Source organism: Mustela nivalis (assembly GCF_964662115.1).
Source record: "Mustela nivalis genome assembly, chromosome: 18".
Taxonomy (NCBI): domain Eukaryota; kingdom Metazoa; phylum Chordata; class Mammalia; order Carnivora; family Mustelidae; genus Mustela; species Mustela nivalis.
The window spans coordinates 58529700-58556855 of NC_139037.1; the positions used below are offsets into that span (position 1 = coordinate 58529700).

Genomic DNA, 27156 nt, shown 5'->3' on the forward strand with positions numbered 1-27156 from the left:
TCCGTTTTCCCTCCCTTCCCCTGTGGTCTTCTGCGATATTCCTTACATTCCACATAGGAGTGAAACCATATGATAATTGTCTTTCTCTCCTTGACATTTCACTTAGCCTAAGTTCCATCCATGTCAGTCCAAATGGTGGGTATCCGTCCTTTCTGATGACTGAGGACTATTCCATTGTGAGGAATATTCCATATGAACCACATCTTCTTTATCCATTCGTCTGTTGAAGGGCATCTTGGCTTCTTCCACAGTTTGGCTATTGTGGACATTGCTGCTATAAACATTGGGGAGCATGTGCCCCTTCTTTTCACTACATCTGTATCTTTGGGGTAAATACCCAGTAGTATAGTTCCTGGGTCATAGGGAAGCTCTATTTTTAGCATCTAGAAAACATTGGTATAATTACAACATTTTTATGCTATTCACATGAAATCCTAATAGCAATCTGATAGTGTTGGTTCTATTATGGTCCTCATGCTTCAGATTACAGAAATGAACCCTGGAGAGGTTAATTAACCATGGTTAACATATGTGTGTATTACATATTGTATGTTGTACTCATATATGTCCTATACGTTAAATATTACATATGTTTATTCTGTAGCGATGCCAACATATAGCAAATACACAACAATGCCAGATTTTAAAACTGAATTTTGTGCCCAGAGTCCAGCTTTAACCAGTACATACCACTGCCTCTCCTTTTCCACATTTTCCAGTATCAGAGTGAGTCCATAGGAGCAGAGAGGTCTGTGAGGAGCGCTGAGTATCATTGTGCAGACTGTCCCGTGCATGAGGGCATCCTGTGGTAGCTGGAATCCAGCCCACACCTGGCCTGCCAAGGTGTGTGTGGCAGCATCTTCTGGGAGCAAGTAAGGGACACTTTTGCCTATTGTACACAAAGATACATCTCCCTTTCTCTCATGGCTTCTTTCTCATGACCTTGTTTTACCTTCTCAGGTCTCTGCCTTTCCCTAGGAAAAGGAGGAAAAAATGATCAAGTTCCAGGTGAGCTGGGTTTTTATTTCTGTCATTGAACATTTTCTTTCACTTCTCAGTTAGGTAGACTCCTTTTTTACTCTTCCTTGCCAACAATAAAGAATTTCAGCAAGTGTTAACCATTTATGTGCCATGCTCTTTGTTTTTAAAAATGTTTTCCTTTCAGTTTTTGTCATTTTTTTATTTTTACAAATAATAGTGTAAATGATAAAAGATTTTTATTTTTTTAAAGATTTTATTTTTATTTATTTGACAGAGATCACAAGTAGGCAGAGAGGCAGGCAGAGAGAGGTGGGAAGCAGGCTCCCTGCTGAGCAGAAAGCCTGATGTGGCGCTCAATCCCAGGACTCTGGAATCATGACCTGAGCTGAAGGCAGAGGCTTTAACCCACTGAGCCAGCCAGACGCCCCGAGAAAAGATTTTTAAATGGGGGCACCTGGCTGGCTCAGTCAATGGAGCACTCAACTCTTGATCTCAAAGTTGTGAGTTTGAGCCCCACACTGGTGTGAGATTACTTAAAAATAAAATCTTAAAAAAAAAGAAATTCAAAAAAATGAAAAAGCTCACATATCACTCTGCTTATAAATTATTTATTTTTTCAGGTATTTTATATATATTATTATATAAAATGATAGATACAATTTTGAATTTTTTCACTTAAGATTATAACACTTAATTTGCCATCTAATATTATTTTAGTGGACACCCCCACTTTTCACTATTCCCCATTCATAAGTTTTTAAGTTTTTGAGGATTCTAGCGGTTTTGTGCAGAAGTATCAGTTTTGCTACATACAGTCTTTACTTAAAAAGCAACTTTTTAAAAGATTTATTTATTTATTTGAAAGATTGATTATTTATTTATTTATTTATTTATTTATAGGGGAGGGGAGAGGGAGAGAATCTCAAGCAGATTCCCCACTGAGCATGGAGCCTGATGCAGGGCTCGATCCATTACCTTGAGATCATGACCTGACGATAAACTAAGAGTTGAATGCTCAACTGACTGAGCCATCCAGGTGCCCCACAAAAAGCAATTCTGAGAGAATTCTAAGATAATTTTTCCTTCTGTTGTAGGGACTCAAAACTAAAAAACTTTTTTCTCCTAAGTGATGCCTCGGGTATTTTACAAAAAGAATACCTAAAAGATGTTTTTGTCTAACAGGATCATACTGAAAATGAACTCAGAAAAAAATTGTGAGATGTTTTCATACAAAAAGCTCAATTTTTTTCTTCCCCAAACCTGAAACTTTGTGTCTTTGTATGTTTATGTACTTTCGTGTGTTTCACCTTTCATGAATTAATTTATTAGAGCAATATAGATACTTAATTTAAAAATTGTAGTCATACTGTAGGACATCCAAGCACTTTCCATCTGTCACTTTATCCACTGTTCCAAGGGGGATTTAGAATAATCTGCACTGTTAACATGAAGGTAAGAGGTTCATGGAAGTTCAAGTCCTGCTCAAGTTCCTACAGTAGCAGATGAGTATCTGGCCAACTCCAAAGTATCTTGCCAACTCCAAAGCCTTTCCCTTCTGGATAAAGAGTATCAGGAAAGAGATACTAGAAGAAAGAAAGACAAAACAAAACATTGTTTTGTCTTTCTTTTTCATTCAGAGACCAAGGCCTGAGGTGGTGACATTTGGAGCTCCAGCCAGAACAAAGATCTTCATACAAAAAATTTACATTTTACTACAGTAAAAAGTTACAAGACAAATAGCCCAAGTAGAATGAAAAATATTTGCAACATATTTGGAAGAAAGAACTTAATGTCCCCAAAATGAATATTTTGAATACAGCAAGAGCAAGAGATGACCAGCAAATACATAAAAGGGAGTGGTCTTCATTACTAATCAGATTTGTGAAAATTTTTCTAAATAACTGGTCTTTACTTCCCAAATTTACTTCTGAGATTATCAGAGTTTTTTTTTAAGTATTCATATCTGGCATTCATATCTGTTTTAAGTATTCGTATCTGGTATAGAAGTTTAGGGATTTATATGTGGAAGAAGAATGAGCTGGAAAAATCTTTTCTGGAGGAAACACCTGTCATGAATCAAAATGCTGAAAGTTTTCATTCAGCATTACCATTTCTACTTTTCAATATTCATTTTAAGGAGATAATCCAAGGGATTTTTGTTGTGACATTGTTTATGATAGATAATCTAAAACTGCATTATTTAGATGAGTTGATCGTATCCTACCTAGATCATTGACTTACTGTACAGTGCTGCAGTAGGATGACAGATGTGATCATAATACTAATCATAAGGGGGGGCGCCTGGGTGGCTCAGCGGGTTAAAGCCTCTGCCTTCGGCTCGGGTCATGATCCCAGAGCTCAGGGAGCCTGCTTCCTGCTCTCTCTCTCTCTCTGCCTGCCTCTCCGCCTGCTTGTGATTTCTGTCAAGTAAATAAATAAAAAAATCTAAAAAAAAAAAAAATACTAATCATAAGGGGCACCTGGGTGGTTAGGTTGGTTAAACGTCTGCCTTCAGCTCAGGTTGTGACCCCAGGGTCCTGGGATCAAGTCCTGCATCAGGCTCCCTGCTCAGCAGGGAGCCTGCTTCTTGCTCTGCCTCTGCCTGCTTGTGCTCTCTCTCTCTCTGACAAATAAATAAAATCTTTAAAAAAATAAATAATACTAATCATAATAATAGCTAACATTTTTTGGGTACTCTGTGCCAGGCCCTGCTCCAAATTGCTTTCCCTAGAGTCGCTCATGTTGTTATGCGTACCCTATGGTACAGGTACCAGCACATGGAGGAGAGAATGAAGACCTTCTCCAAGGGCACGTAGCTAGCACGAGGCAGAGCATTCAGTGTGAGGACAGGCAGCCCGGCTCTGGAGCTGTGCCCACGCCACCGCTGCACACTCCAGGCGGGGGGGGGGGGGGGGGCATAGAGGGTGAACTCCATACTCCAACAGTATGTAAAAGACCGATACCTGTAAGTTTGTCAAACTAAGTAAGTGGAATGTGTGTGTGTGTGTAAAATGGAGAACAGAGACTCTCCATCACATGCTATTGGTACTAAAGCTTTTCTGGGGGCAAATGGTGTTCCTAATAAAATTTAAAATTATAAATTTATTATAAATTATAAAATTATAAATTTAAAATTACAGCAGCCTAGGAGTGCTAACAAAAGGCAGCTCTTTGTTTGTTTTTTTGGCGGCGATGTAATGTCCACGATTTCTTGCGTCCCTTTTGGTGGACGGAATGAGTGTCATAGAAGGCAGCTACTTTGATTGGGTCCCCCAGATTCTAGAACAGCTTCCCATCCTTGACACTTTCTCAGTGCTGCCCCTCTTCCATAAACACAGTCTGCATGTGCTTGGTGTTGTAGGAGGCGGTGACGTTCAAGGACGTGGCGGTGGTCTTCAGTGAGGAGGAGCTGGGGTTGCTGGACCCCGCCCAGAGGAAGCTGTACCGCGACGTGATGCTGGAGAACTTCAGGAACCTGGTCTCTGTGGGTGAGGACAGGCTCTCGGTGTCTCAGGTGTTTGAAGCTCTGAGACCCTTGAAATCATGCTTGGTCAGATAAGAGTCCTAATAATCGCCGTCCAACACTGACAAGATGTTTCTGTCCTTCGCAGTATATAATGGGGCGAATTGTGGTCCAGCCCTGTTGTTTGTCATGTAGTCAGTTTAGTGAGTTACTCTAACTTTTTTATCTGCCCCTCTCCCCTGGTCCCCACCCACCGCCCTCCCGCCCAGGCCAAGGGTGCCAGCAAAAGCAACTATGTATTAACTTGATTTTTCAGAGGTATTTTTTTTTCCTTTAACAGTGTATTTGTGAATAACTTAAAAGTTACAGAACATTTGCAGAAGTAAGAATAAGAGCACCCCTATAGCCTTTGCCTAGATTCACCTAGAGTAATATTTTTACCCATTTATTTTATTTATGAGCATGTTCCTTCTCTCTCCACATATATGTGTATGTATGGTAACATATGGATATTCATATTTTTTTCTGAACCATTTGAGGGTAATTTATATACACCATGGCCCTTTATCTCTAAATGCCTCAGTGTATATGCAGAGTTTGGGAGTCCCCAAGATTGCCTTTATTCTGACACCAATTATAAGCTCAGGGGTCCCCAAGATAACCCTCAGCCTCAATAATTCCCTAGAAGAACTCTCAGAAAGCACTGAAAGTGGTTATACTCATGGTTACACTTTATTAAATGAAAAGGAGAGAGCCAAGGGAAGAGGCACCTGGGGCAGAGTCCAGGGGATTTCCAGCACCAGCTTCTAATTGTCTCTCCCAGAGGAGACGTAGACCGCAGGGACTCTACCCAGCAGTGACAGGTCATGGTACACATGGAGTATAGCATTGCCAACCAGGAAGGCTCACACGAGCCGTGGTGTCCAGAGCTTTTACTGCGGTTTGGCCATATAGATGTGGCTGGACACCTGAATGTGTGACCTTAGTTTCCAGTCCCTCTGGAAATCAGACTGATAGCAGTTGGCCCAAAGTCCCCACCATAAATCACATTGGTAAGCAATCTGGTGTTGTCCAAAGCCTCCACATGAGGAAGACATTCCTACGAGACAGGAAATCCCAAGGACTTAAAGATCACTTCCCAAGAGCTGGGGATAAAGACCAGACCTCTCTTTGAGCAAGCTTAATTCTTCACTGAACAGTGTATTTTGTAGAAATAAGAATATTCTCTTACATATTCCCAGTGCAACTGTAAGACTTTTATCCAATCTTTCATTTATGCTCTGATTTTATCAGTAGAGCCAGTTACATTCCCAAAAGCACATTTTTCTTTCTCCAGAGTGAGGCCTAGTCTTGTGTCTAGTCTGACTGTCACATCTCTTCAGCCTCCTTTAATTTGGAGCATTTCCACAGCAATTTCTTTGTCTTTTGTGACAGCAACATTTTGGAAGAATACTATTATTCCTCCCTTGCCCGTGCCCCCCATTTTTCATACAGCATTCCTAATACTTCCTTATAATTTGGTTCAGTGATCCATTCTGGCTGGAACTTGACATTGGCAGTCCTTTTGGGAACATCCCAGGTAGAGGCACAGCATCTGTCCCTCATTGGTGTGTGCTGATTTTGATCCCCCAGTCCAGATGTCCAGTTTCTCCACTATAAAATTACCTCTTTGTTTCTCTTGCAATCATAGGGCAACACTTTTTAAGACCACACAAATATTTCCCTGTAGATTTAACATCCAGTGCTGATCCTTGCCTTTGCTGGTCTTTACGAGGGTCCTTACAAAACGATTTTCTGACTTATTACCTCCTTCGCAGTTGGCAGTCAGCTCTTGGCCTTCTACAGTAACCAGGAGCCCCACGTGCCTTAATTACTTATTTATGTATTTGTCGAGACTTGTGAATTCTTTTTGTAAAAAATGGTTTATAATATTACTGTAATTACTTCGGTGCTGAAATTTTTCCAAATTTGGCCTTTTGTGATATGCCCCCACCATATTTTTGAGCACTTCCTTTACTTTATGGCATAGATGCTGCTCTGTGTTAATCTTTTGTTTCATAACCCCCGCTCTGGAGTCATCTGTTTCTTGGAGAGTGATTTTTTAACAACAGGATCTGAATGCTGGGTACTGTCACTGCTACTGTGGTGGCTTTGTTTCTTGGTCTCGGGGGGTAGACCTAGAAGGTAGACGTGTGCATGTGCATATTTCATGTGCATATGCGTCTACACGCATGAGTAGATGTTCCATTTCATGAAACATAAGGGAGATGTTAAGTAAAATTATCCTGAAATACCAATTCTCGCCTGTGAGATGCGCAAAAATTCAAATACTCAACACTGGAGTTTTGTGGGGGAATTTGCAGGGAATATAAATATAAATATATAATATTTATATAAATATAATAAATTTATATAAAAATAAATATGAATATAAATAAAATCTCATGCATCAGAAGTAGGAAAGCAAAATGAAACAGCCCTGAAGGAGGGGAATTTGATAATTATCCAGCAATGTTCCTAGCAATTCACTTCTAGGAATTTTCCCCAAAGATAACAAAGTGCAAAAGAGCGTTAATAGTATACTGCAATTCGTGTAAGAAAGAAGGGAAATAAGGAAACCTCCGTCTATCTGCTTGTCTTTATAAGAAGAAATCCAAGAAGGATTAATTAGAGATTCATGAAGCCAGTCTCATATAGTGAGTAGGAGGTAAGAGTGTGGAAGATATGTGTCACACACCTTTGGGTGTGCCTTTCTGCCTGGTTTGGATTTTTGAGAATCCATTAATTCAATGCATTATACAAATTAAATAAGAAGAAACAAGTAAGAGGAGTAACTGGGTGATGGGCATTAAGGCAGGCACTTGTTGTAATGAGCGCTGGGTGTTATTATTTTTTTTTAAGATTTTATTTATTTATTTGACAGAGATCACAAGTAGGCAGAGAGGCATTCAGAGAGAGGAGGAAGCAGGCTCCCCGCCGAGCAGAGAGCCCGATGCGGGGCTCAATCCCAGGACCCTGGGATCATGACCTGAGCCGAAAGCAGAGGCTTTAATCCACTGAGCCACCCAGGCGCCCTGAGCGCTGGGTGTTAAATGCAGCTGATGAGTCATTGCACTCTACCCCTGAAACAAACACTACACTCTATGTTAACTAACTAGAATTTAAATATAATCTTGAAAGACAAAAAATAAGAATGCAAAAGTATGATCATCTAAAACTAAAAGAACAATGAAACAAATGAAATTAATTAGATTTGAAACTGGTACCCTAACCACACTGAAGAGAGCGAAGAAAGAAAGAACTTAGGGACGTAGCTAAGGAGCACAGCACATGACTGTGTCCCCTTAGTGTTAGGTGCAGTGGGAGGGGGATGGGAAAACAAACTGCAGTCCTGAAGAATTTCTCGTGGATTTGCTTATTGCAGTGAGATGGAAGAAGCCATTCTGAAACTACTTTTTTTTTTTTTAAGATTTTATTTATTTATTTGACAGAGGGAGACACATTAGAGAGGGAGCACCAGCAGGGGAACAGCAGGGGGAGAGGGAGAAGCAGGCTTCCCACCAAGCAGGGAGCCCAATATGGGGCTCCATCCCAGAACCCTGGGATCATGACCCGAGCCGAAGGCAGAGGCTTTAACGCACTGAGCCACCCAGGCACCCTCCCCTAAAACTATTTTAGATGTATTACAGGTGTCACAGCAATTTACTGGAGAAAATACAGTGTTTTCAACAGAGGGTGCTGAAACATTTAGACTTCTGCATGCATCTGTACCCATGCCTTGCATCTCACTAAGAAAGTGACTCAAAGTGGGTAAAAGACCTAATGGAAACTGTAAAAGTATGAAACTTCTAGAAAGAAACACAAGAAAATCTTAACCTTGGGTTAGGCAAACAGTTCTTAGACACCAAAAGCATGATTCAGAAACAAACAAACAAACAAAAGATTAGTTGGACTTCATCAAAACTTTAAACTTCTGCTCTCCTTGCCTTTCTTCAGGGAACCAGCCCTTCAAGCCAGACCTTATATTCCAGCTGGAGAGAGAAGAAAAGCTCTTGATGATAGAGACAGAAACCCAAAGAGATGGATATTTAGGTAAGAACCGTCCTGCAGTAACACAGCAGCTAGAGATTCTCTCCTTAGACATGAATCAGAACATGTCAGGCCCTAAGCTGTCTATGCGCTCAGCCACCTCTGGCTTTCCGTATTTGTCTATAGGTGTTTACTTCTGCTCATTCATTCTGTTCTGCTCTGCCTCTCTGCTGCCCATCAGACCATCATAATTATGCTTCTGCTTCGGGTTACTCGACTTGCTTTTCTCTTTGCCTTGAGTGAATGAATTGGTTAACAGATGCAAGGCCCTAACTGTCCTCAGTCCTCCGTGGGACAGCTGGCAGGCATAGAATAAATCAGCACAATCAAAGGATATTCTAGAATGCTGTTTGTTTTCTGATGAAGGCCTATCCTAATTCTAATGGTGTAGGTGTGCTTGAGTATAGATAGGTAGCCGTTGGGGTGCCTGGGTGGTTCAGTGGGTTCAAGCCTCTGCCTTCAGCTCAGGTCATGATCTCAGGGTCCTGGGATCGAGCCCCATATCGGGCTCTCTGCTCTGCGGGGAGCCTGCCTCCTCTCTCTCTGCCTGCCTCACTGCCTACTTGTGATCTCTGTCAAATAAATAAAATTTTTAAGAAAAAAATTAGGTAGCCATTATCCTTAAAAGATTAAGAAAAGCCAGTCAACTAGAGTCAATATCAAAAGTGATCTGTGCCAGCGTCATAACTGGTCCTTCCCAGGTAGCAATTTCAACTGAGACCCTCTTGCATTGACTTCCTTGTTCAAATTCCCAGTTCTTTATCTTTCCATTCTGCCCTCTCTTTTCATCCTCTTACCCTCTAACACTTGAAGAGTCTCTTGACCCAGCTGCAGTTTTCTTAAAATTCTTACTCAGTTTCTTTAAACTTAAAAAAATATATATATAATACCACCAAACCCATCAGTCTACCTATATCTCCGGTCCCCAACCCCCTCCTCTTGAAACGACCAGTCTGTTCTCTGAGTCTGTAAACTTGGTATCTTCTTATGGTATTTTAATCTACACATAAGAGAGATCATACAGTGTTTATCTTTGTCTGACTTGTTTCACTTGGTATAATACCCTCGAGGTCCATCCATGTTGTTGCAAATGGCAAGATTATATTCCTGTGGGGGCACCTGGGTGGCTCAGTGGGTTAAAGCCTCTGCCTTCGGCTCAGGTCATGGTCTCAGGGTCCTGGGATCAAGCCCCACGTGGGGCTCTCTGCTCAGCAGGGATCCTGCTTCCCCCTCCTCCCCTTCTCTGCCTGCTTCTCTGCCTACTTGTGATCTCTCTCTGTCAAATAAATAAATAAAATCTTTAAAAAAAAAAAAGATTACATTCTTGTGGCTGAATAATATTACACTATATATATATACCTATATCTATATTTATCTATCTGTCTATATCTATATACACCTATCTATCAATATCTATAGGTAGATATAGGTATATATATGTATGTATATATATACACACATATATGTATATATACATACATACCTATATATGTATGCGTGCATATATATGTATATATACACACCAGTGTGTGTATGTAATATGTTTGTGTGTTGTGTGTGTGTGTGTGTGTGTGTGTATACACACCACAATTTCTTTTTTTTTTTAAGATTTTATTCATTTATTTGACAGAGATCACAAGTAGGCAGAGAGGCAGGCAGAAAGAGATAGAGGGAAGCAGGCTCCCTGCTGAGCAGAGAGCCTGATACGGGACTCGATCCCAGGACCCTGATATCATGACCTGAGCTGAAGGCGGAGGGTTAACCAACTGAGCCACCCAGGCACCCCCCACACCACAATTTCTTTATCCATTCATCTATTGATTGACACTTCAGTTGTTTCCCTATCTTGGCTACTGTACATAATGCTGCCGTCAACACAGGAATGTATATATCTTATTGAATTAACATTTTCATCTTCTTCAGATAAGTACCCAGCAGTGGAATTACTAGATCATATGGTAGTTCTCCTTTTAATTTTTTGAGGAACCCATTTTCTGTAGTGGTTGCACAAATTTCCATTCCCACCAACAGTGCATGAGGCTTCCCTTTACTCTGCATCCTGGCCAACACTTTCTCTCTTTCACCTTTTTGATGCTGGCCATTGTAACAAGTGTGAGGTGGTATTTCACTGTGGCTTCGATATGCATTTCCCTGATGATGAGTGACGGTTGACTATCTTTTCTTGTCTATTGGCCATCTGTGTCTTTTTTGAAAAATATCTATTCAGATCTTCCGTGCATTTTCTATGTGGTCTGTTTGGGGATTTTTTTTGCTATTGAGTTGTAGCCATTATTCATGTATTTTGTATATTAGCCTTTCAGCTATGTGATTTACAGTTATTTTTTTCCATTCAGTAGGTTGCCTTTTTATTTTTTTGATGGTTTACTTTGCTCTGCAGAAGCTTTTTGGTTTGTTGTGGTCCCACCTTTTATTTTTTTGTTGCTTTTCCTTTTGGTGTCAGATAAAATAATCACCAAGACTGAGGTCAAGGAGCTTACTGCCTGTGTTTTCTTCTAGGAGTTTCATGGTTTTAGTTTCTTATGTTCAAGTCTTTAATCCATTTTGAGTTCATTTTTGTGTATGGTATAAGTAAGTGGTCCAGTTTCATTCTTTTGCATGTGGCTGTCCAGTTTTCCCAACACTATTTGTTGGGGAGATTTCTTTTCCCCACTGCATATTCTTGCTCCTTTTGTTGTAAATTAACTGACCATATAAGTGCAGGTTTATTTCTGGGCTCTATTCTGTTCCATTGATCTTTGTACCATTGATCTTCCATTGTGCCTTTTTTATATGAATACCATACTATTTATTATCTTTTTACTTATTTAAATTTAATTAGCTAACATATAGTATGTCATTAGTTGCAGAGGTGGTGTTCAGTAATTCATCAGTTGTGTATATAACATAGTGCTCATCACTATTTTAATTACCGTTGTGTTGTAATACTGTTTGAAATAAGGGAGTATGATACCTCTAACTTTGTTCTCTCTCAAGATTGCTTTGGCTATTTGGGATCTTTTGTCATACAAATTTTTGGGGTTGTTTGTTCTATTTCTGCAGAAAATACCATTGGATTTTGATAGGGATTATACTGGATTTGTAATTGCTTTGGGTAGCATGGATATTTTAACAATATTAATTGTTCCAGTCCATGAACGTGAATATATTTCCATTTATTTGTGTCTTCTTCAATTTCTTTCATTAATTTTGTGTCTTGTAATTTTTCCAACCTATAGGTTTTTCACTTCCATGGTTAAATTTATTCCTAGATATTTTATTCTTTGTGATGCAGTTGTAAATGGGATTGTTTTCTTAATTTATCCAATAGTTTATTATTAGCTTAAAGAAATGCCCAGATTTTTTTTTTTCTTCAAATCTTCGTTCTCTTGAGGATCTAGGGTATAACTTTCAGCTGGAGGCCATTGTAAACAGAAAAAAAGAAGCTGAACTCTCAAGGTTCACATATCCTGAGAGAGAGAAAAAATCTATTTCTTTCTTTCTTTTTTTTTTTTTTAATTTATTTATTTGACAGAGATCACAAGTAGGCAGAGAGGCAGGCAGAGAGAGAGAGGAGGAAGCAGGCTCCCCACTTGAACAGAGAGCCCGATGCGGGGCTCGATCCCAGGACCCTGGGATCATGACCCGAGCCAAAGGCAGAGGCTTTAACCCACTGAGGCACCCAGGCGCCCCTGAGAAAGAATCTATTTCAAGTGCTAATTTGTTCCTTATATTTTGAAACTTTAGCCCGTGTAGGCATGAAACTAAAAGGTACAAACCTACTCATTGATATTTTTCCACATTTCCACATTTGAACTTTGCATTTGAGCCTTGCTATTATTTCATTGTGAAGTTTATACTTTCCTCAAATATCTAGACCAGTGGTTTTCGTACTTTTCCAGTCACGTCCCCTGCTATGTAATATAACCCTGTATAGACAGATGTATGTATACGTATATATCTGCACATCTGAAACAAGTATTTCATGCAGTGATATCTGAACATGCAGTGTACCGCGGATATCTTCTGGGTTTTTTTAAGTTACATGCATCACCTACTAAATCGATTTTAAGCCTCACAAATGGTTTCTCACCATTAGTGTTCTCACGCTGTTCTAGGTCATACGTTCCAAATATATCTGGCAATATCTCGTAATCTGTTTTCCAAAGTACGGCCTTCCTTGCCAGTCACTAAATCATGTCTCATATTTGGAAAGTGATAAGCAAAATAATTTTACTTACAGTAAAACAAGTGATTGGGTGTATATACAGTCAACTTATCAAGCCACATAAGTAAACAGAATCTGTTTCGTGGAACTGCCAGGTTAATTCCGTCTGAGGTACAGCCATCAGTCTCTTAGAGCCACCTGCAGCCCTCGCTTCCATGAGGTGTCACAGTCCCCAGGGGCTCTGAGTGATGGCCCTTTACCAGCCCTGTACCTTAACAGTGCCTGTGGCTGCTGATGAAAAATGAAACTCCCAGAGCAGGGATGGAAAGCGAAGTTTCGGTCCGTAGGGCCAGACAGACATCATGGCTCCACAAACCAAGGGCTTTGGTTTTCTTTTTCTTTTTCTTCTATAGCAAGTTGTTTCTGTTTTTCATTTGCATTATGAGAGAGTGTCATCTCCCATAATATCCAAACCATCCACTTCATTAACCATGAGATCCTTACTTTTAGTAACCTCCATCTTTCTTTCTTTCTTTCTTTTTAAGATTTTATTTATTTGAGGGAGAGAGAGAGTGAGCAAGAGAGAGCAGGAGCAGGGGGAGGGGCAGAGCAGGGATCTCCATGAGGCTCCATCCCAGGACCCTGGGATCATGACCTGAGCGGAAGGCAGAGGCTTAACCGACCGAGCCCCCCCAGGAATCCCTTCATCTTTAAGTAAGAAGGTGCTCCCTACAAATTATCGTACTTTTCTTCCTCTTGGTAATTGGCTGGCTACAGCTAGATCTGAATCCACTAAACTTTTCAGAAAAGTATTTGGCAATTTTAATTTTCTCTGTGGGAAGTGACTGGAAAGCAGCAACTCTATACATCAGTGAGCATAGTATCTGGCAAGAGGCCCCCCCAAGTCCACAGAGAGGCAGTGCTCCCCCTCAACCAGGGGTACATTTCATGTCCTTGTGGCTCAGTTTTATTTCTCAAGAGATACTAACTATATCTCAGTCCTTCCCAGTTTATAGTCCTTCCTACTGTCCAGGCTCCTAGAAAGTCTGAGGATGGAATGACAGACTCCAAAGCACATGTCAAGGATGTCAGATATACCAGCAGGAGTGTTGTGTGAGATTTTTATATCTGTCAACTACTGCAGAGAAACCTCCACATTCACATTACCAGGAGCAACTTGGCCATGACTGCATGTGTGCACGTGTGTTACACACACACACACACACACACCCCAAAGTGGCACAGCTCTTCTGGTTCTAATGATTCTTCGGCTGAGGGACCCTGAGGCCAGTACCAGCATTTGAACACCTTGAAGAAACCCAGAAACTTCCCCTTCAATGAAGATCAAAGTATTTTCAGAACACACATTAGGCTCTTTCAGTATTGAAGCTTTCTTGGCTTCATGGCACTAATCCGTTTATTTATTTATTTATTTATTTATATTATGTTCAGTTAGCCAACATACAGTGCTTCATTAGTTTTTGATGTGGTTCAGTGATTCATTAGTTGCATAGAACACACAGTGCTTGTCACATCACATGCCCTCCTTAACACCCATCACCCGGTTACCCAATACCCCCACCTTCTGCAACCCTCAGTTTGTTTTTTGGAGTCCAGAGTCTCTCATAGTTTGTCTCCCTCTCTTATTTCTTCCCCCCTCCCCCCGCCTTATTTTTTAATGCTGTGAGGAGCACCTGAGTGGCTCAGTTGGTTAAGTGTCTGCCTTCAGCTCAGGTCATGATCCTCGGGTCCTTGGATCGAGCCCAGTGTCTGGCTCTGTGCTCAGTGGGGAGTCTGCTTCTCCCTCTCCCTCTGCTATTCCACCTGGTCTCTCTCTCTCTCTAATTAATTAATTAATTAAATTTAAAAATAAAAATAAAGTGCCATGAGTCCACTGGTGGGCCAGATTTCTTCAACATTATCTTTAAATAATCTCTCACAGATATTTTCTTGCACTCTGATCTCCTTCTCTGTCCCAACCTGATTGTCACTCCCTATAGTGAAAAAGAACAGCTGAGAAGTTGGTGTTTTTCTTACAGACAGTCCCTAAGAATTCCTCATCTTTTTTTTAAAAATTTTTCAATTTATTTATTTTCAGAAAAACATTATTCATTATTTTTTCACCACACCCAGTGCTCCATGCAATCCGTGCCCTCTATAATACCCACCACCTGGTACCCCAACCTCCCACCCCCCCGCCACTTCAAACCCCTCAGTTTGTTTTTCAGAGTCCATAGTCTCTCAAGAATTCCTCATCTTTAATTCTCTTTCTTTAGATTATTATTGTCTGGCACTGAACAAAGAAACTCCCCATTCCTATCAGTGGGTCTCAGCTGTTCTCAGCTGTTTCCTTCAGTAATTTTAATTCCCTTCTTGCTTACTAGGATATCAAACATCACTGTGTTAATAATTACAACCATAGTTTAACTCTATATGTTAACCATAATTTAAACCTCAAGGACTTTTTTTGTTAATATTTTATTTATTTATTTGAGAGCAAGTGCACATGAGAGGGTGAGAGGCAGTGAGGAAGGGGAGAAGCAGATTCCCCACTGAGCACAGAGCCCGATGCAGGGATCAGTCCTAGCATCCTGAGATCATGATCTGAGCCAAAGTCAGATGCTTAACTGACTGAGCCACCCAGACGCCCCTAAACCTCAAGTTCTAACACAACCTTTCATAAATATTTAGGGACATCTTACAGGTGCCAAACTGATGTTTATTTGGAGTTAAAATTCCCTGCCAAAATTTAATTTTTTTTTTGTTTTAAGATTTTATTTATTTGACAGAGATCACAAGTAGGCGAGAGGCAGGCAGAGAGAGAGGAGGAAGCAGGCTCCCTGCTGAGCTGAGAGCCCAATGTGGGGCTCAATCCCAGGACCCTGGGATCATGACCCGAGCTGAAGGCAGAGGCTTTAACCCACTGAGCCACCCAGGTGCCCCTAAGATTTACTTTTTAATAGAGAACTTAACACATTTGCCTTAACTAACTTCAGACATAAGGAAGATATGGAGAAAATGTCATGTTGCTAATAAAATATACAAATCTGGTTTTTAAATTATATATATGTTTAGTCTGTTTTTCTTATAACTTTTTTGTTCATTAATAGTGGTTCTGATATCAAACCTTAGGCTGTGGTAGCCCTGCGAATTTTATGCTCTCATATAAAGGGGATTTTCTACATTTTGCCCTCTGCTCCCACTCTACATAACCTGTTTTTGTTTCCATATATTATATGTTTCCCCCTGCAGACTGAATTAAAACTGATTCTAAAATTATAGCCTTGTGGCATGGAATGGGGGTATTGGAGCCATTTTATATTAGAACAGAAGAAAGATCTGGGTTGCCTGAGTGGCTCAGTGGGTTAAGCTTCTGCCTTCGGTTCAGGTCATGACCTCAGAGTCCTGGGATCGAGCCCTGCATCGGGCTCTCTACTCAGCAGGGATCCTGCTTCCCCCTTTCTCTCTGCCTACTTGTGATCTCTCTCTCTCTCTCTCTCTGTCAAATAAATAAATAAAATATTTTTTAAAAAAGGAGAAAGATCTAAAATCTACCATCTAATCTCCTACCTTAGAAAACTAAAAAGAGAAGAGCAAATTAAATCCAAAGTCAGCAGAAGAAAAGAAATAATAAGAATTAGAGAAAAAAATCAAATTGAAAACAGGAAACCAATAGAGGAAAAAAAAAAAGAAAACAAAGGCTGGTTCTTTGAAAAATTAAAATCAGTAAGCATCTAGCCAGGCCAACTAAGAAGAAAGAAGATACAAATTACTAATCCCAAACGTGGAAGAGGAGACATCACCCAGGTCCTATGGACATTAAAAGGATAATAAAGGAATACTGTAGGCAAACTCTAATCCCACAGATTTGATAAACAAAATGCAATGGACCAATTCCATGAAGAGCCTAATTTGCCAAAACTTAACATGAGAAGAAATCGACAATCTGATAAGGAAACTGAATCGATAACTAATAACCTGCCAAAACAGAAAGATCAAGCTCATTCAATGGTGAGGAAAAGCAGTGGAGACCCAAGAAATCCTCCAAAGGCTAAATATATTCTCCCAGAGCTAAGTCTCAGATGTGGTGAAGGGAGTGGCGAGCTGTGCAAGTGTTTATCCGTATCCTCTACTGCCCAATAAGTGCCTTCCTTTCTCTTGCTGTCTAAAAGGTCAGTAAGACTCTGGGAAACAAACTGAGGGTTGTAAATAAATGTCTGTAAATAAATAAATAAAATCTTAAAAAAAAAAAAAAAAGAGGAGAGAAAAAGAAAATATAAATTGAGATTTTTTTTTCTCTTAATTCATTAGCTCTCACTAACTAGCTAACTATTAAATTTAAAGGAATTGTTTGGGGACGCCTGGGTGGCTCGTTGGTTGGACAGCTGCCTTCGGCTCAGGTCATGATCCCAGCGTCCTGGTATCGAATCCCACATCGGGCTCCTTGCTCGGCAGGGAGCCTGCTTCTCCCTCTGCCTCTGCCTGCCACTCTGTCTGCCTGTGCTCGCTCGCTCTCCCTCTCTCTCTGACAAATAAAATCTTAAAAAAAAATAAAGGAATTGTTTGGTATTTACAACACGTATAACATTTGTTGTTGAATTGGTTCATAGAAGATGCTGGAATGATGGACTTTCTCCATCTCTAAAGCAAGATCACTAAGGAGGTGAAATAAATTCTCAGCTTTCCTCCTTGAGATGAGGTCTTTTAGTGCTCTTTTGCAGTGTGTATTTTCTCCATCAGAAAAGTTCATTTATGAATTTGACTTAACACAGTTTCTCATCGGCACCCGGCCTTTGATACTAAGATAGAACTTAAACGTTGAGAGAAGAGAAGGAAATGACAAGGTGTTCTGGTATGCACCCCTGGCTGAAGGAAGTTCAGGTTACTGTCGTTAAATGCATAATTTTTCCATAGAGCCTGAAACCAAGTGAAATAACCTTTTTTCCCCTTCCTGTATTACTTTAACATTAGAAAGCCACTCATCAAAAGGAAACTTTAATCTCTTAAATATTTGAGAGGGGTCATGTCATAAATGATGTACAGTACTCTATTGAAAGAGATTTTTTTAAAAATTATTTTTTATTATGTTAGTCACCATACAGTACATCATTAGTTTTTGGTGTAGTGTTCCAAGAATCATTGTTTATGTCTAACACCCCCCCCAAAAAACTGGTTATAGCAAGCTGCCATCATGTCCTTAAGCCACCATGTCAGTCCCAAAAGATATATTAAACTGTATCTTTATGGATGCATACTGAGTGCTTCTGATGATACCGAGCAAAACTAAGCATCATGATGAACTCTAGCTAGATGCCAAGCTTATCATACATAAGCTATTTACTTTATCTGCCTCCTGTAGTATGTCCCTTCACTTCATCTTGTTTTTAATGTATTTTATTTAATTAATTTATTTATTTAAATTTTTTTTAAAGATTTTATTTATTTATTTGACAGAGATCACAAGCAGAGAGGCAGGCAGAGAGAGAGGGGGAAGCAGGCTCCCTGCTGAGCAAAGGGCTCGATCCCAGGACTCTGGGATCATGACCTGGGCCGAAGGCAGAGGCTTTAACCCACTGAGCCACCCAGGTGCCCCACTCGCATTGTTTCTTAAGTACAAAGAGGAGCACGTGTGGATGTGCCATAAAGTTTTACCCTGCAGTCTTTGCAGTGCCTCCAATTCTAATGCCACCCTGGCATCAGTGTGGCATTTTCTTTTTTTTTTTAAGTTGGGGATAATGAGGTATTACCTGTAGATATTATACAAGAAAAAATACACTATTTTAAGTTATTCTAAAAATTAAAAAAACTCAATCCACAAGATTCCTGTGACCTTGGCTTTTCTCATCAGCAGGTGATCCCCTAATGGTAGCCCTGCCTCTTAGACAGCTTTTCAACTTTATGGCAGAATTACCGTCACCAGTTTCTTTCCCATGAACAACAACATGTATCCATGCCCTTATAGTTCTGAGAGTGAGAATGAGTCACTGTGGGATCTATTCGCCATATGCTTATTGAGGAACTCCTGTTTGCTGGAATCAAAGAGTTCATCCTGGTAGATAATATGTTGTAGTGTGGACAGACAGACAAACACAGGTAGAAAAGGAAGAATGATTATGTTTAAGGATAGTATTCATGTATGAAAAGAATCCTTTTTTACTGCTTTCTTTTCTGGATGCTGTAGAGAGTTAATGGGCTGCCAAGTATTAGAAAAAATATGTGTTGGGGCATCTAGGTGGCTCAGTCGGTTAAGTGCCTACCTTCAGCTCAGGTCATGATCCCGGGGTCCTGAGATCGAGTCCTGCATTGGGCTCCCTGCTCAGCGCGGAGCTTGCTTCTCCCTCTGCCTGCTGCTCCCTCTGCTTGTTCGACCCCCACCCCTTTCTCTCTGTCAAATAAATAAGTAAAATCTTTTAAAGAAAAGAACTGGAGGGGATTCTGTTAAGTGAAGTAAGCCAAGCAGAGAAAGACAATTATCATAGGGTTTCACTCATATGTGGAACATAAGCAGTAGCATGGAGGACCATAGGGGAAGGGAGGGAAATCCAAAGGGGGCGAAGTCAGAGAGGGAGATGAACCATCAGAGACTATGGACTCCGAGAAACAATCTGGGGGTTTCAGAGGGGAAGACGGTGGAGGGAGTAGTAACAGGGTGATTGGTATTGAGGAGGGCACGTGTCATGATGAGCACTGGGTATTCTACTTAACTAATGAATCATTGAACACTGCATCAAAAACTAATTACAGGGCGCCTGGGTGGCTCCTGAGTGATCTCAGTCCCGCATCAGACTCTCTGCTCAGCAGGGGGCCTGCTTCTCTCTCTCTCTCCACCTGCCTCTCTGCCTACTTGTGATCTCTGTCTGTCAAATAAATAAATAAAATATTTAAAATAATTTAAATTTTTATAATTTAAATAATTTAAATTTAAAATATTTAAATAAATACAATATTTTTTTAAACTAATTACATACTATACAGTGGCTAACTGAACATAATTTAAAAAATAGTAATAAAACCAAGCCTGTAACAAGAAGAAAAAAAATAAAAGCTTCAAGTTGTTCTTTTCCAAAATGGGAACTAAAAGATTGTTTCACTTTATATTCCTCTTAAATATCTGGGGTTTATGACATGTTTTTTTCAGTATCAACTCTTTTATGTCACTCTTCAATAAATGAATATTCTAGATATAAGTACATTATTATGTCAGCCCTGCTGCATCCATTTTCTGCAGGAAGGATACTTCTTACCAGGATATTAGGATTTGCTGTCTGCTTATAAGCAGAGTGTTAATAACTAAGTGACTGACCATCTCCACCAAAATGTGCCTGTCTTCAAGTCTTTTGGTGCTTCAAAATCCCTAAACATTAAAGTATTTTTCCAGGGGTGCCTGGGTGGCTGAGTGGGTTAAAGCCTCTGATTTAAGCTCAGGTCATTATCCCAGGATCCTGGGATCGAGCCCCACATCAGGCTCTCTGCTCAGCAGGAAGCCTGCTTCCTCCTCTCTCTGCCTCTCTGCCTACTTGTGATCTCTCTCTCTGTATCAAATAAATAAATAAAATCTTTAAAAAAAAAAAAAGTATTTTTCCAGGAAAAGGTCAGTGTTCATTGAGTTTTGGTTTTTGGTGATTTGCCTCAAAGGACACCCGAAGGTGTGAGGGAACTTGGCTGTGCTCCCTCCCTCTACCTCCATTTTTTTTTTTTCTGTCTTTGGAGTTGAATTCTGTCACAGGGTTTCACATTATGATCTATACAATGTCCTTTGCTAATTGTGAAATATCTTTTTTTAAATTTAATTTTGTGTTTTTAGTGTTCCAAGATTCATTGTTTATGCACCACTCCCAGCGCTCCATGCAATACGTGCCCTCCTTAATACCCACCACCAGGCTCACCTAACCCCCAACCCCGCTCCCTTCTAAAACCCTCCAAAGATACAAATGCAGTGAAGAGCCATATGTCCCCTAATGTTCATAGCAAAAATGGCCACAATCACCAAACCGTGGAAAGAGCCAACCAAGACGCCCTTCAACAGACAAATGGATAAATATAATATGGTTCTAAAAAAAAAAATGATAATGGGTCATATATACCATACCATTTTTTCTGAAGAGTTGAAACTGATATAGTGATATAGCATAAAGTGACTTAGAAGAGTAGTTTATTCTCATGATGATAAACAGTTTATTAGAGAGTCCATATGATACCTCTGTGTTTACCTTTGCACAGCATTTAACACTATCTCCTAACACAAACTAAAACATTGCCATACCCACATGCCAGAGAAAAAAAGCAGAAGTTATTATCAGTACAAAAACCATTTGTCTGCTTGAATCCTATTCTTTCCAATTTGAGAAGACCGCCTTCTAGTTTGTCTGTGGGATCTCCAGGCAACTCATGATAAACCCATGATAATACTTACATGGTTTTTTTTTTCTTTTAAAAATATGGAACGCTTCACGAATTTGCGTGTCATCCTTGCGCAGGGGCCATGCTAATCTTCTGTGTATCGTTCCAATTTTTAGTATATGTGCTGCCGAAGCGAGCACTACTTACATGGTTTTAATAGGGCTACCATGTTTGATGTTTCTAGGCTGTGTTGCAAAGCCCTGATTTTGAGGCATACAGATAGCCTGAATTATGTGGGTCCTACTTATATTCCTGAATATAACCAAAGAAGAGCTACTTTCTAAGTACTCTTAGAAGTAGTAACATGAGGGGTGCCTGGGTGGCTCAGTGGGTTAAGCCTCTGCCTTTGGCTCAGGTCATAATCTCAGGGTCCTGGGATTGAGCTCCGCATTGGGCTCTCTGCTCAGCAGGGAGCCTGCTTCTCCCTCTCTTTCTCTGCCTGCCTTTCTATCTACTTGTGATCTCTGTCTCTGTCAAATAAACAAATAAGATCTTTTTTAAAAAAAAAGTAACATGAATTTTTCCATAGTCCATTAAAGTTTCATGTCATGACCTAAGTGCAAAATCTTGAAAATCTCTGGATAAAAAATTCACTTGTGCACATGTCTAAATTCTCTTTATTATTATAGGAGCCAAGAGTCAACACAATATGGAGAGTAATCAAGAAGTGGGATTACACTACATTTCTCCCAAAGAGGTTTCTTCCCAGCAGACCTGGCAACAGGGTGCAGACGGGTTAACCAGGTGTGTAGATTCCATGAAAATTTTTCAAGGGAATATTTCTCAGTTGCAAAAACAAGGCAATGTCCCCTGCAAGCTTTGGGCAGGAGTGCCAGTTCATATTTCTGAAGACGAGAACTGTATATTGACTCATATAAAGGATGTTTCCAATTGCCTAGAAAGTCAAGAATTTCCATCTTGGAGATCCCAGCATTCCTGGAGGAAAATGTATCTGACAGAGTCACATAATTATCAGTGTAGATGTCAGCAAATTTTGATGAAAAATAATTTCTGTAAGTGTGACAGCACCAGTTGGGTATCACATCACAATGACAATGTGGGAGTGCACCGAACAGAAAAAAACTACAGCTGCCATAATTGTGGAGGGAACATCATGAAGGTTTCATTGCTTAATCAAGACTTAATTCAAACAGGGCAAAAGCCCTATTCCTGTAATGAGTACAGAAAAGCCTTCAGTGATGATTCCAACTCGGAAGTTTATCAGCAGTTACACTTAGAAGGGAAGACGCATTCTTACCGTCCGTGTAAAAAGGGTTGCAGTTACAGTTCAGCTCTTTGTATTAATCAAAGTGTTCATAGAGGAGATGGTTGTATTTTTGAGAGTTCACACCTGCAGTCCCATCAGAGAGAACATAGAGAACATACAGAGGAGAAGCCATGTAAATGTGGATATGGTGAGAACTTCAGTCAGTGCCCCTCTCTCAACACTTGTGAACTTCTTCACACAGGGGAGACTTCCTGTAGATGCAATATTTATGAGAAAGACTTCAGTCATAGCTTAGACCTTAACAGTATTTTTAGGGTCTGTACTGTGGAGAAACCCCATGAATATGAAGAGAATGGGGATGTCTTTCATCAGAGTTCTTGTCTTCAAGTTCACCAGAAAACCCACACCGAAGAGAAACTATACACAGATGTGGAATATGAGAAGGGTTTTATTTGTAGCTCAAATCTTAACATTCAGCGTCCTTATAATTCCGAGGACTGTGGTAATGGCTTCAGTCTGGCCTCCCATTTTCAGGACCTTCAGATAGTCCACACAAGGGAAAAGCCATATAAACATTATGCATGTGGTAACAGCTTCAACCAAAATTCATATCTTCAAGGTCATCAGAAAATTCACACTGGAGAGAAAGCTTATAAGGGTTGTGGGAATGGCTTCAGTTGGAATTCAAAACTTAAAGATCGTCAGAGAGCCCACGCTGGAGAGAAGCCATACAAATGCAATGCCTGTGGTAAAGGCTTCAGTCATAGGTCAGTTCTTAATGTTCATCAGAGAGTCCACACAGGAGAGAAACCTTATAAATGTGAGGAGTGTGACAAGGGATTCAGTCGGAGTTCATACCTTCAAGCCCATCAGAGAGTCCACACTGGAGAAAAACCATTCAAGTGTGAAGAGTGTGGGAAGGGCTTCAGTCGCAATTCATACCTTCAAGGCCATCAGAGAGTTCACACTGGAGAGAAACCATACAAGTGTGAAGAGTGTGGGAAGGGCTTCAGTCGGAGCTCACACCTTCAAGGCCATCAGAGAGTCCACACTGGAGAAAAACCATTCAAATGTGAGGAGTGTGGGAAGGGATTCAGTTGGAGCTTTAATCTTCAAATTCATCAGAGAGTCCACACTGGAGAGAAACCCTATAAATGTGGAGAATGTGGTAAGGGCTTCAGTAAAGCCTCAACTCTTCTGGCCCATCAGAGAGTCCACACAGGAGAGAAGCCATACCAGTGTGATGAGTGTGGTAAGAGCTTCAGTCAGAGGTCATACCTTCAAAGCCATCAGAGTGTCCACACTGGAGAGAGACCATATATATGTGAGGTATGTGGGAAGGGCTTCAGTCAGAGAGCTTATCTTCAAGGTCATCAGAGAGTCCACACTAGAGTCAAACCATACAAATGTGAGATGTGTGGGAAGGGCTTTAGTCAGAGTTCACGCCTTGAAGCACATCGGAGGGTCCATACAGGAGGGAAACCATACAAATGTGAGGTATGCACAAAGGGCTTCAGTGAGAGTTCACGCCTTCAAGCACATCAGAGGGTCCACACAGAAGGGAGGCCCTATAAATGTGAACAGTGTGGTAAGGGTTTCAGTGGGTTTTCAAGTCTTCAAGCTCATCACAGAGTCCACACTGGGGAAAAACCATACAAATGTGAGGTGTGTGGAAAGGGCTTCAGTCAGAGATCAAACCTTCAGGCTCATCAGAGAGTCCACACAGGAGAGAAACCATACAAATGTGATGCATGTGGTAAGGGTTTCCGTTGGAGCTCAGGTCTCCTTATTCATCAGAGAGTCCACAGTGGTGATAAATTCTATAAAAGTGAAGAGTATGGTAAGGATTATCCATCAGAGAATCCGTACAGAAATGAAGTTCTATAAAACAGTTCTGTTTGTTCTGAAACCCTCAACTAGGAACTGAAATTTTCCAATCGCTACAGGTATTATAGTAGAAAAAATTTCTTTAATGAAAATGTAATGTTTCTGCCCAACCTCGACATTCACAATAGTCCGACCACACAGCAGAGACATCTAACTGGAGAGTTACCATAAAGGAATTTTGTCACAACTTTAACAGGCATTGTGCGTGACTTTAACTATCGTTGCACTAGGGCTTTTGAAAGATAAGAGTAACAAAAGTACAATGACGAGTGTGCCTAAACCCATGTCCTATCTAATACAAGCTTAGTGAGGGAAGAGGCTTCATTCATTACTGAGTTTACAAAACCATGACATTGTGTAACTCATTGTAGGTGCTCAGTACTTTTTGCCTAATGACTAAAAATGTATAAAAGTATCCTATTTAAAAATTTTATTAAGTTCATCCCCCCACCCCACCCCCCCACACACAAAAAGACATTTAAAAATGCTTGGAGGAGGAATCCTGCAAGTAACCTTGATATAAGCACTTCAAATGTGAAAACATTCCTTGAAATACTGGATATCAAGCAATATTGCAGTCTGAAATTACGTGAACTTGGCTGTAATCCTGCAGGGATTGGCTCCCATCCTTTGTCCTGTCTTAAACAGGAGGAGCTGAATTCTTACCATGTGGTCTCTTTCTATACAGTATATCATCAGTTTAAGTTTAGCACTGTGTGTGTGTGTGTGTGTGTGTGTACACATGCATGTGCACTTTAAATGACAGTACAAACTGAAAAACAGTGTTTTTTGTTACACTGCATTTTACATAATTGACTTTTTACTCCTGCCCTGTGTGTTAAGGTAGAGTTTTACTGTAAGATTTGAAAAGTGTCAGAAATGGTTACTAATGAAAAATACTTTTTTAATAAATGTCAAAATTATAATACTTTGGTTCTTTAGTCTCCATATTGACATCAAAGTTCTTTTAATCTGACTGATTTCTAAGAGTTACAGTCTTTGTCCAATTCAAACCTCCTTAGTTAGAATCTGTGATGCTTTTGGAGGGCTTTAATTTTATCAAGTTCTCCATCCCTGTCCTCCCACTCACACAAAGAAAGGAAAAATCTTGAATTTTTCTGAACATCTTATGAAATGTATTGGTTATTAAGATAAGATTGCCTTTTACTTGCTAGTCTCTATCTTCCAAAAACAATGCATTCTGTTGGTGGGTTTGAAAACAACACAAGTTTGTTAGAGCAGAGTCATACTATATATGTACACGTATATATATAGTGTATGTACTCCATATATAGGATATATAGTATTTCCAGGTGGGTATGCACATTTTACATACATACATATATATCTATGGAAATACTATGTATATATATGTAAAATGTGCATACCCACCTGGAAACATAGAATAATAATTTATGATAAAGCAATTTTAATAGAAAAAACTGTAGAATGTGGGTAATTTTTTAAACTGGAAATAAGTAAGGGTTTGAATAAATTTCTCTAAATTCCTATCAAATGGAGTGACAGAAAGTAAGGCATCAATCAAAAATGACAAAGAATCATGCATATTGTGCAGTGAAAATGTGATTGTACCTTCATAATATCCAGTTATTTAAGTCTGTATACATGTGTGTTCAAACACATGCCTCATAGATGTTGTATGAAAGATTACTCATCATCATATATACAATGGTTTTCTCTGACAAGCAAAATTTTGGCTTTGTCTTTTCTTTTTTGTACTGCATTTATAGCTTTTTTCAACTCACATTTACCAACTTTACTGAATTAATGAACTGCTGAGATATTATTCCCAATGGTTAAGAACGCAAATGTGATTACTCTATTTCAGTAGGTGGCATTATGGTCAAAACTAAAGAATAAAAATCCCTGAAGTTAATTTTCAAAATTCCCTGGGTTTGGGGAGAAATGGATAAATTGGGTGTCAGCACCTTTCTCTTTCTGTGAAATTTCTTTAGGTCTCAATTTAGCCTAGAATGCCCTAGTACAATTCAGTAGTGTTATAAATTGGTGCCTTATAATTTTTCTTTTTCTTTTTTTTTTAAAGATTTTATTTATTTATTTGACAGAGAGAGATCACAAGCAGGCAGGGAGGCAGGCAGAGGGAGAGGGGGAAGCAGGCTCCCTGCTGAGCAGAGAGCCTGATGCAGGGCTCGATTCCAGGACCCTGAGATCATGAGAGCTGAAGGCAGAAGTTTAACCCACTAAGCCACCCAGGTGCCCCTGCATTATAATCTTTCAATCACATTTCCCTCATTGGATGAACAAGGTGACCAAAGTACTCACTTAACCTGGCTTCCAAGGGGCTAGTTCAAGTTGCACTATATCATCAGAAATCAGGGTTTCTAATGCATTTCTTTGCTGTCATCACTTACAAAGGGAGATCATGAGAGCTCATGGTGATTTTATCATTTAGGGTGATTTTAGTTTTAAGTAGTGAAAAATGTAACACAGGAACACCTGGGTGGCTCAGTCATAAAGCATCTGCCTTTGGCTCAGGTCACGATCCCAGGTTCCTGGGATTGAGCCCCTACACTGGGCTCCCTGCTCTGCAGGAAGCCTGCTTCTCCCTCTCCCAATCTTCCTGCTTGTGTTCTCTCTCTTGCTCTGTCTCTTTGTCAAAGAAATAAATAAAATATTTTTTTAAAAAATGTAACATAGAGTTGCCTAAACCAAACATATTTCTCAGCTCATATAAATGAAAAGATACTGGCAGGGTAAGACTTGGGTCTGGGTCAGCCAAGGAAGCTTCGTTTTTGCTTTTCTTTAATTCTCTCACTCCTGTCCTTTGGTGTGAATTCTTGTCTTTAGATTGGTCAGAAGATGGCAGTATTACCTTTTTTGCTCACAGCTGAGGGAAGAGCACTTCTGTCTCGTTTTGGGGGTTATGTAGTCCTGGCTCCCCCAAATACATAAAATCTGTCC

General features: G+C 40.0%; 1 protein-coding gene across 2 annotated transcripts; it reads left to right on the forward strand.

Annotated features, from left to right (window-relative positions):
- The first annotated feature begins 978 nt into the window (after positions 1-978).
- Positions 979-25139, forward strand: ZNF112 (zinc finger protein 112). 2 transcript variants are annotated; one of them, XM_082710733.1, is made up of 5 exons: positions 979-1008; positions 2619-2633; positions 4343-4469; positions 8441-8536; positions 21728-25139. In XM_082710733.1, the coding sequence occupies exons 1-5, from the start codon at positions 994-996 to the stop codon at positions 24211-24213; spliced, it is 2739 nt and encodes a 912-aa protein (XP_082566859.1). In that variant the 5' UTR covers positions 979-993; the 3' UTR covers positions 24214-25139. The 2 variants fall into 2 exon arrangements, with proteins under 2 accessions (XP_082566859.1, XP_082566858.1); XM_082710732.1 differs by lacking the exons at positions 979-1008; positions 2619-2633 and adding an exon at positions 3460-3793.
- Positions 25140-27156: the final 2017 nt, after the last annotated feature.